We start from the raw sequence: 10,211 nt of genomic DNA on the forward strand, positions 1-10,211 counted from the left end.
TGTATATGTATTACACAAACCCTAAAAAGGAGAAAGGGAGAATAATGCGCTTTTATGGGCGTAGCGTTTCCATATTTTGAAAAGGGAAAGAATTCTCTGTCAAAGTCGTGAAAAAGAGCGGTCGGGCCCACAGTTGTCAGCCATGCGTTCCTCACCGCGCCCACGATGCTTCCCTTGCCAACACCGTGCCAGCCATGCCTTTCCATACGTGCGCCTTCTTTCCAGCACCGACCTTGCCAGAGACGGTCTTGCCAGCACTAAACACTAACCACTGCCAATATCGCGCCGACCTTACCAATTCACCCCAGCCGTACAGTCCGCGCCATCCACACCAATCTGCATCCCCCATTGCCAACGCCACGATCTGTCAAGTGGACCGAACTCATTCCAAGCTTATTGATGCCAACAAGTCCCTTTCATGCCAAAGTCTATGCTAGCAGCTCCGCCTCGCGTTCTAAAGACTGGCCCCGAAGACACCTAGTCATACTGGGATTCGTGCAAAGCTACCGGATGCAAGGTTTGCAGATTCTACTTACATCTCGAAAAAGGTCAGGCAAATATCTCCAATCCTCTTTCACAACCTACTGTCTCAGTTCTATCCTCGTCTGTCAACATCTTATGCTTACCTCGCAACAAGGCCCCTGTTCCAAGCTAAGCAGGGGACTTAATGTTGATGGTGGTTTTTAGACAATGGGTAAAACCGTAAAACCTCACGCATAGCATGACGTCAACGGTGACACTAACACATTTATTAGAGCATTTAACGTGCTTATGTAAAAATTACCAGGGTACCCTTTTTCAAAACCCTAAGTCTACGCATACCGCACAACCATTGTGCAAAAGCATAGCAAACATGCCAAATGCACGTACCGTGCAATCATCACGCAATACATAGCAATTGCACGTACCGTGCAATCATTGCGCAAAAGCATGGCAATCATGCCACTCACACATACCGCGCAATCACTGCGCAAAAGCATGGCAAGCATGCCAGAATGCACGTACCGTGCAACCACCACGCAATACATAACAATTGCACGCACCGTGCAATCATTTGCGCAAAGCATGGAAACCATGCCAAAAATTCCAAAACGCGCAAACATTGCGCTTCACGGCAACCATGCCAAAACTGAGCCGCACAATCATTGCATTATATATGGAAAAAAATGCGAAAACCGAGTAGCACAATCGTTGCGTTATATATGGCAACCATGCCAAAATCCCAAACGCGCAATCATTGCCGCACGCGCCATTGGCACATGCCAAGCAACGCTTGCAACCTGGAATGCCAAACCGTGCAAACCAAGGCCAAAGCCGCCACACACGCCATTGGCACATGCCAAGCAACGCTTGCAACCTGGCATGCCAAGCCGTGCAAACCAAGGCCAAAGCCTCCACACACGCCATTGGCACATGCCAAGCAACGCTTGCAACCTGGCATGCCAAGCCGTGCAACCCAAGGCCAAAGTCACCGCACGCGGCATTGGCACATGCCAAGCAACGCTTGCAACCTGGCATACCAAGCCGTGCAATCCAAGGCCAAAGCCGCCGCACGCGGCATTGGCACATGCCAAGCAACGCTTGCAACCTGGCATGCCAAGACGTTCAAACCAAAGCCAAAGCCGCCACAAGCGCCATTGGCACATGCCAAGCAACGGTTGCAACCTGACATGCCAAGCCGTGCAAACCAAGGCCAAAGCCGCCACAAGCGTCATTGGCACATGCCAAGCAACTCTTGTAACCTGGCATGCCAAAGCCGTGCAACCCAAGGCCAAAGTCGCCACATGCGCCATTAGCACATGCGAAGCAACTCTTGCAACCTGGCATGCCAAAGCCGTGCAACCTACGACCAAGGCATGCCACACATGCCATTGGCACATGCCATGCAACCCTTGCACTTTGGCATGCCGCGTCTAGAGCTGGCAAACAAGCTAAAACCCGCGGGTTTACCCCGCCCAGCCCGTAAAAAACCCGCACCTGGCTCGGCTGGTGTCTAAACAAGCCGGGTTAGGGTTGGAGAAATGTCGGCTTGTAGGAAAGCGGGTTAACCCATCCCGGACCGTAAATTCGCGGGTTATACCCGTATGCCCGTGTGAATTTATATATAAAGAATTTTACCCATTTCTTAACCCTAAAATCTAAAATTTCCGGGCTTCTTATTCACGCACAGCGGCATCCATTGGAGCCACCACAATCACCACCTCTTTCTCCTTTTTTTTTTTTCTTCTTCTTCTAATCTTTTTGTTCTTCTCCATACAGAGAGTTAGGGTTTTAATTTAATTACCCTGTGAAGCGAAATCAGCGGCCGCGACAGCCATCAGAACCACGCAATCACCACCTCTTTCTCCTTCCTCTTCTTCTAATCTTCTTCTTTTCCCTTATACAGAGAGTTAAGGTTAAATTTAATTACACTGTTAAGTGAAATCAAGCAATGAAGAAAAGGCGAATTTGGTTGAGTCTGATGAAATCGAGATGAACTGAAGAAGGTGGATAAATCAGAGAAAATGAAGTTCTGGGATAAAATTGGAGATGGGTTTTATATGATTTAAGGGGTTTGAACTGTTTTGAATCAAGAATTCAGGGTTTGATCGATTCATGAAGAGATTAGGGTTTTTGAGAATTACAGCTGCTATTGTTGATGTTGTTGTTAATGAATTCGAGCAATTTCAGCAAACATATGCGTTCAATTTCATTTGTTGTTTCGAAATCATGTTTGAGTTTTATATCATTTGTTGTTTCCAAAATCATGTTTTCCCCTGATGTTGTCTGTTTTCAGGTACTTGAGTGTTGATTTGTGGTATTTCCAACCATTGGCAGTCGAATACGAGGTGACCATTTTACTTGACTATTGATTTCAGTATGAGCCATTGCCAAAGCTAGCCAATTTACTGATAGAGAATGGTTCTGGTAGTCTTGAGTTCAGGTTGGTAGTGGCGGAAGGGAGGATAATTTATATTCGTATGTGGTTGAGCTATGGCAGGGGTTTTGATGTTTATCTGATTTGGTTAGACAGCTTGAGATGCTGGTAATGAAGCTGCTTATGAGGAAATCTGTTAAGAGTTATAATAGATCTTTCATCTGTATTTGATTTTTGTATTGAAAATGAATGATTTGTATTTGACTTTTGTGTTGAATAGAGATTGAAGATGGTCAAAGATTAAACATGGCCACAAATTAACTTAATTAGGCTTTAATTTTAACTTTAGTTAAACAAGACGGGTAACCCGTGAGCCCACAAGCTTTACCCGTTACGGGTGCGGGTTGTAGAAATGACGACCCGTGAAGAATATCAACCCGCAAGCTTTGGGCCGTGTTAACCCGTACCCGTGTAACCCGTAACAAGCCAGCCCCGGCCCGCCCGTTTGCCAGCTCTAGCCGCGCCTACATCAAAGGCCACGATTCCTCTTAAGATGCAAAATCTCGACTGTCGAAGGTCGCCACTGAGCCGACATGTCTCTCAAACTCATCTTATCAAACACCAGCGACATGCTACATTGTTTCCATGAAAACACTCGAGACATCAATACATGTCACAAACTGGGGGATGCTCTTTAGGGTTTTGGTTTGGCGGTTTACATCGTGCGGCATATAAAAATTCTCGTTTCAAGATGGTGTATTAAGAATAAAACGGTTAGTAAATGCAGGAAGTAATGGTGAAACGCTCTTTCATTATGGAACATCAATTCCATCAAATTCCATCAATACCAGGTGTTACCACCTCTTCCCATTTAACTCATCCGTTCCTTTTCTTACGAGACCAGAGTACGTTTCACTTGGACTTGTATAAATAGGTTTCACCTATTTCCACCAAGACAAGTTTTTGGTCAGGGAGAAATACAACACTCAGAAAGGCAACTTTGCTAGCTTTCTCAAAGCTTTCACCTTCTGATACAAGCCAAGTACTACTCTTCCAGAACTGTTCTGGTCTCAACACCCTCTTCGCTTCCCTCCCTAAACCATCCCTTCTCCTCGTCTTTGTGACCGAAGCAAATCCGGAACGACCATTTCTTGGTTTAGGCCAGATTCGTATAGATTGATCTCTCGAATCTAAAGTACTCCCGTGCAGTACATTTGTTTAGGGTTTAGATCTATTTCTCATTCATTCATCGAAATTACCAAAATCAGCAGAAATGATTTTCACCCATAAACACCTATGTAGCATTACTTGGCTTGGTTGGCGTAGCAACCTTAGCTAAATTAGGGTTTGGCATATCGAAACCCTAATTAGCGCGTGGGGCATGTGGCCGCGGCACGGTGACGTTCTTTATGGTGCCATGGCCGCATTAAAGGAATTATGGTGGGGCCATAATATGGGAATAACCACATGCGCAAGGATGGCTATGGGTGATCATGGCATGGCCCCATTTTTAGGGTTTGTTGGGTCCCACATGGCTTGTGGCATGTTGTGGGACCAAAGTCGCGTAATTTGTGCCACGACCAAAGTTAGGGTTTCAACTAATGCCACTAAAGGAAAATCGTGTTCTAGTTGGGATACCTTGAACAGACTCTGTTATGGCGTTGGACACGAACAGAAGGTAGGTTAGCACGTAGGCGCGCTATTTATGGCATGCTGACACGTTTGGCATGCTGCTGCGGCAAAGTGGCACGTTTGGTCGTATTTGGCATGTCGATTAGCACCTTAGCACGACATGGCACGTTTGGCATGCTAGTTAACTTGTTGGAGTGGAATGGTACATTGGGAATGTCATTAGCATGCTGGCGCGGTTTTTGGAAAGCCAGTTGGCATTGTGACCATCCGACGTAGTTTTTGCCTCTTTTAATACTGTGGCGGGTTTTGAGCGACCTGATTGGTCGATGGGAAAGAGGGCTGGCAAGTATGGGCCCGACCAAAACTCATGTGCATGTGGCAGATTTAAAGCGACCTGATTGGTCGATGGAAAGAAGGAAGGCCGGTCAAGCAGCATGGGGCGTGGCCATCTTCAAGTGGCGCCGACTGGCCTATGGCACGACCACACCTCCCTTTGCTGTTGCTTCTATTTTCTGCGGCTCCTCTTTTATTCCTTGTTTTTTGATTTTGGGTAGGACTTTGCACTTACTAATCCATGGAAGATCAATTGCCTAGTTTTCCTAAGCTTAGTTTCGATCAGCAGGGTCTAATATACTGCGCAAGGCGCAAAACCCTAATTTTTGCAAATTAATCAGGTTGATATTTGAATCTTGTGAATTATCACAAAATTGATTGAATTCTGTGTGTTGACACAAAGTTCTTTAAATTTATTGCCAGAGAGCAGTATGCTTTCAAATTGAGTACTTGTATGCAAAGATCTTAACCTTGATACTTCGGGAAATTCATGTTACTCTGCTGCGAGTGAACACTAATTGTCATGTCATATCAATATTAAGGGTTCAGCCGGGGAACATAGCACAGAAAGCATTCAAATAAGCTTATATTAATTGGATAATACAGGCAGGGTATCGAAATTTACAGAATATCTGTGATTGTTACTACATGCACCATTCTGGATAAATTTCATGTGAAGATATTCAATTGCTCAATAAATGCGCCAGTGAAGAGGTTGAGCACTCATCACTTTTACATGGCTCCGTCTCTTTGTAGAATGACAACCTATTAAATGCAAGGTTTTACAAATTTAACCCTGAACTAAAAGCCACCAATAAGAGACAAGTTGCTTGACAGTTTAGGAAGGCTCGAATGTCAAATAGGAATCTTTCCAACCTAATTATTTGGCGTCTAAAGAGTGGTTTCTACACGATATGTATGACATATACATATATCCTAACATATACTGATATTATCCGGTGTGTTTAATATAAAATATTGAGGTTTTGTTCTTCCAAACGAATGATACTTTAAAGGAAGACATAACCACGAAGTAGTCAAATGAACTACCAATAACTGAACTACGTGCCCCTAATTAGCTGGGCATACGCACATCATCATCATCACACCACCGCACCACTCAAAAAAGCCTAAACTTGCTGCAAGTTTAAGAATATTCGTTGGGAGATTATAGCGTAACGATGACAGCACTACTACCACCACCACCCAACTGAATCGCATAAATCGTGAATCGTGATTTTCATTTCTTTAATTAAATAAAATATAAAATAAAATATAAAATAAAATAAAAATCCTACGTGGCCTCATCTCGATACAACCCTCGTGGGTCGAAATCGAATAACCAGAAACAAGTTATTTCATCGTCTTCTCTTTCGTGCGCATCAGCAGCAGCAGCAGCAGCAACAGCCCTCGATCTTCTCGCCCCCACCTCTTCCATCCAAACCTATCTTTGGTTGCATCTAATCCATCTATCTTAGTTTCATTTACGTGTTCGATGATTCTGCAGGTACGTCAGTCATTTTCTAGGGTTTCAGTTTTTTCAACTTCATTTCTTGACCTAACACCTAAATCCATCCCCCCTTCTAATCATTTTATTTAGATTACCAGATTTTTACGGGATGACAATAATTTTTTTCTTTTAATTAGGTTTTTATGTTTCTACTGATTTGTGATTTTATTTGAGTAAAGTTGGATCATTCTGACTTAGTTTTTGTTTTCTTTTTAACTTTTTCTGATTTAATTTTAACAAATTAATTTTTTATAAGAGAAAAAATTATTGAGTTTTACATCTGGGATTTGGATAAATTATTTGCCCATGTGATTGTGATTCAATTTGGATTTAGATATAAGTTCTTTTTTTTTCTCGATCTATATTGTGTATAGAAATTTAGGGGTGAAGAGTTTATCTCTGTGGAATTGTTGTTGGGGTTGCATGCATTTTGAGCCTCATTTGACTTAATTGATTCTTCGTCAACTTAGCTTCTGGGTAGGTTTTGTGGTTTAGTTTTGGGAGAATTGTGATTTTCTTGTGGGAAAGTGGATTTAATTGTTAATGGGAATGTTTCATCGACATTACGTCTCTATTCAATGTTAATCTTATATCGCTTTTATGTTTGTTTGTCTATTCAACTAACCAAGATTAGATCTGCATTGCATTTGGTAGTGTTTTGTATCCTGGAGATGTCAAATGTATGATCATGTTGGATCAGTCTTTACTAGTGTATGGATGTGCTTAATCATTGGTACATAGCTGAATTACTTATGATTATGTGTTTGATGGTGTAATAATGTGAGTCAATAATAAAACTGAGAGACCTCGAATAGAAGTTCTTCTTCTTGGGTAAAACACAAGGTGTCGTAGTGGGTTTTTAATTGCTATAGCAAATGAGTTATGAATAATTCTCAATTCTACGTTGGAGTACTTGGGATCTTAATGTGGGAGTAGATAGGCTTTGTACTTTCAGAATTATATCTCTATCTCTGTATAATTCATATGACAGAGGGATTTGTATTTGATAAATGACATGAGATGGTATTTTTAATTAATAATTCTGTCAGAAGTCATTCTTGTTGTGTGCATGTAGTTAGCAAAATGTTGTCTCAGTTGAAGTGCATGATCGGCATATGGTGCTGTACGTCTATTTGAAAATTATGCTTATTTTATTGAATTTCATATGTTAGGCGTAAATATTTTGGATTTTCTGCACATTGATATTTACTTACATCCTTATTGCTTTTGTTATTTCAGCTTTTCTAGGAACAAGATTTTTGCAAATACAATTTCCTCACTCATCAGGTAACTAGTTCTTATCTTCATGATTGAATGTTGTTGAACTAGTTTTCATGGAGAATCTAAGAAAGCCACACTGGGTTATTGCTTCTTATTTCCTACACTCTCTATGTAATTGAATCAGTTTTTATGCCGTATAGTGTATCTTCTCTGCTAAATTCTATAACTGATGAGTGATTCAACTTTGTGAGTCACTAAGGTGGCTTTGATATTTGGCCGTAACCCGTAAGAGTGTCTTTTGCTTGATGTTTAAAGTTTCCATAGGTCAACTTAGTACAGTTTTGCAGCACCCCAAGATAACTTCTATTCTCATTAATTTATTGATAACATTGTTGTTGAAATCCTAAGATGCTATCCAATATTTTGAATAGAAAGCTTTCAAAAATTGTGCATTCAATCAAACTTAAACCATCATGCCCACTGTAATCTGCTCAAATGATCCATGTATACGTTTTTTGTTCTGAAATAATCAAGAAGCTATCTTCAAAAGAGTATCATAGTAGGTTAGTTACAATGCTGCTGCACAATGTGCAGAAACTTTGTAATTTTAAATTTACATAAGAAAATTGAAAAGTAGGTGGAACCACTACCTCTTTCTGCTAGGAATATTCTTTGTAAAGGAACCTTAAAAAATGTGCAGAGATGACCATCGCCACACAATAGCTTTCCTACCTTGATGTTGTATGGTAGTTATTAGTTGACGTTACTTCCAACCCATTGTTTCTTTTAGGCCTCTGTTCTGGGAGTAGATATTTATACAGTTTTGATATTCTGCCGTGTAAGTAACCGCCTCCTGAAGCTCTGAAGTGTTTATTGCCTCATGATGACTTGTTCTAATATTTTTAACATTGGAGTCACCTGCTGATCTAGCTATTCTATTCTTCCACCTTGTCTCCTACCCTGTAATTCTTTAGCTTTTTAACTTTTATAGCTGACTTGGTAAATATTTCACGAAAAAGTTACAGGTATTATCTTGAGAATGACGACCGGTACAAGAGCAGGCACACGATTGACCAAGCGCAGGCTTCTTTCTCGTCAGGATAAGTCAACTCCATATCCATGCTGGGAGGTTTCAGATAAGGATGTGCGTCACCCAAAGAAGAAACACCATAAAGCAATTGCCCAGAAGAAAGACTGGGAAGATGCAACTTGTTCTGTTTGCCTAGAGTACCCGCATAATGCTGTCCTCCTCCTTTGTTCCTCCCATGACAAGGGCTGCCGTCCATACATGTGTGCCACGAGCTACCGCTACTCCAACTGCCTTGACCAGTTTGAGAAGGCCTACGCCAAGCTTCTGTCTGATGAAGAAAACCTGCGTAGTACTGGAGCTGAGAAGTCCGCAGCAGCGGAGCTTGCTGCATGTCCACTTTGCAGAGGGCAAGTTAAAGGTTGGACAGTTGTTGAACCGGCTCGCGAATATCTTAATGCCAAGAAGAGAAGCTGCATGCAAGAGAACTGCTCATTCGTTGGTGCATACAAAGAACTAAGGAAGCATGTCAGGAGGGAACATCCATGTGCACGTCCACGGGAAGTCGACCCTGCACTCGAACAAAAATGGAGGCGACTTGAAAATGAAAGAGAACGTGATGATGTGATGAGCACAATAAGATCATCTATGCCGGGGTCAATGGTTTTTGGTGATTATGTAATAGAAAGGAACAGCCATCACAACTTTGATGCTATGGACGAGGATGATGATGATGATGAGGACGCAGATGATGACGACGTAGGAAGTTTCGATTTGGGACTTGAAGACAATAACTTTCTAAATGTATTTTTCCTTCTTCATGCAATTGGGCCAGCTGGAAATCACAGCCTTAACACACGTCTGAGGCGGCAAGAGAGGCACCGTAGTCTATTGGATGGAGAAAGGGTGGGTAGGGGTGGTGGAATTGGAAACCTCATAGCAGCGGGAAGTGGTGGCGAAGTTGAAGCTGCTGCTGTGTCCGAAGATGACGAAGACGACGATGATGATGTGTCCACACATGTGCAGCGTCGAGGTCGTGTGCTTCTTAATAGATCGGAGAGGAGACGGAGACGACGAAGCCAGAGGAGATCAACAGATATGACCTGACCAGTGAAAGCAGGAAGGGGAATGGAAGAAATTCAGATGTTTAGGCTTTATTTAGCAAAATTTGGCAATGTTCTTGGATTTGCCTTTGTTTATTTGATTTAAAGTGGAGGGGTCGTTTGACTGGTTGGGTGTATGGAAAGGAAAAAAAGAGACCAGATATTGTAGTTTCTCTCTTTCTGCCTCTGGTTTGTCTTGTTTATCTCTGTTTTCCCATCTTTCTGGTTTCTTTGGAATGAAATAATTAAATTGGGGATTAAATCCTTGCAACTGTAGACAGCTTGTTCATGACCCTATTCATTAGATTTTGAAATTTGTAAAAATCTAGAAACTGCTGACATTATTGTAAACTCTGTTCGACAGCCGAAACAGAAAGCAGGAGGTGGTGGTTGCCAGCGATTTTCACCAATTATACTTTCCACTCCTCTTGATCAGAGCCTGCACCGTCTCCTAACTTTTGAACTTGGCATACCAAACTTGAAAATAGCTTCAAATATGAGATCACATTCCATTATTTTTTTGTAGTG

At 42.0% G+C, this 10,211-nt stretch overlaps 1 protein-coding gene across 4 annotated transcripts; it reads left to right on the forward strand.

Annotated features, from left to right (window-relative positions):
* The first annotated feature begins 6,167 nt into the window (after window positions 1–6,167).
* LOC113356226 lies at window positions 6,168–10,007 on the forward strand. 4 transcript variants are annotated; one of them, XM_026599295.1, is made up of 3 exons: window positions 6,168–6,329; window positions 7,572–7,619; window positions 8,579–10,007. In XM_026599295.1, the coding sequence occupies exon 3, from the start codon at window positions 8,593–8,595 to the stop codon at window positions 9,685–9,687; it is 1,095 nt and encodes a 364-aa protein (XP_026455080.1). In that variant the 5' UTR covers window positions 6,168–6,329; window positions 7,572–7,619; window positions 8,579–8,592; the 3' UTR covers window positions 9,688–10,007. The 4 variants fall into 4 exon arrangements, with proteins under 4 accessions (XP_026455080.1, XP_026455078.1, XP_026455081.1 ...); XM_026599293.1 differs by having other exon boundaries at window positions 6,170–6,329; window positions 8,573–10,007; XM_026599296.1 differs by lacking the exon at window positions 6,168–6,329 and adding an exon at window positions 6,507–6,809.
* Window positions 10,008–10,211: the final 204 nt, after the last annotated feature.

Source organism: Papaver somniferum, chromosome 3 (genome assembly GCF_003573695.1).
Source record: "Papaver somniferum cultivar HN1 chromosome 3, ASM357369v1, whole genome shotgun sequence".
Taxonomy (NCBI): domain Eukaryota; kingdom Viridiplantae; phylum Streptophyta; class Magnoliopsida; order Ranunculales; family Papaveraceae; genus Papaver; species Papaver somniferum.

What these genes read in the sequence shown, in the direction of transcription:
- LOC113356226 (XM_026599295.1), top strand. Translation starts at nt 8,593, where the DNA reads ATGACGACCGGTACAAGAGCAGGCACACGATTGACCAAGCGCAGGCTT.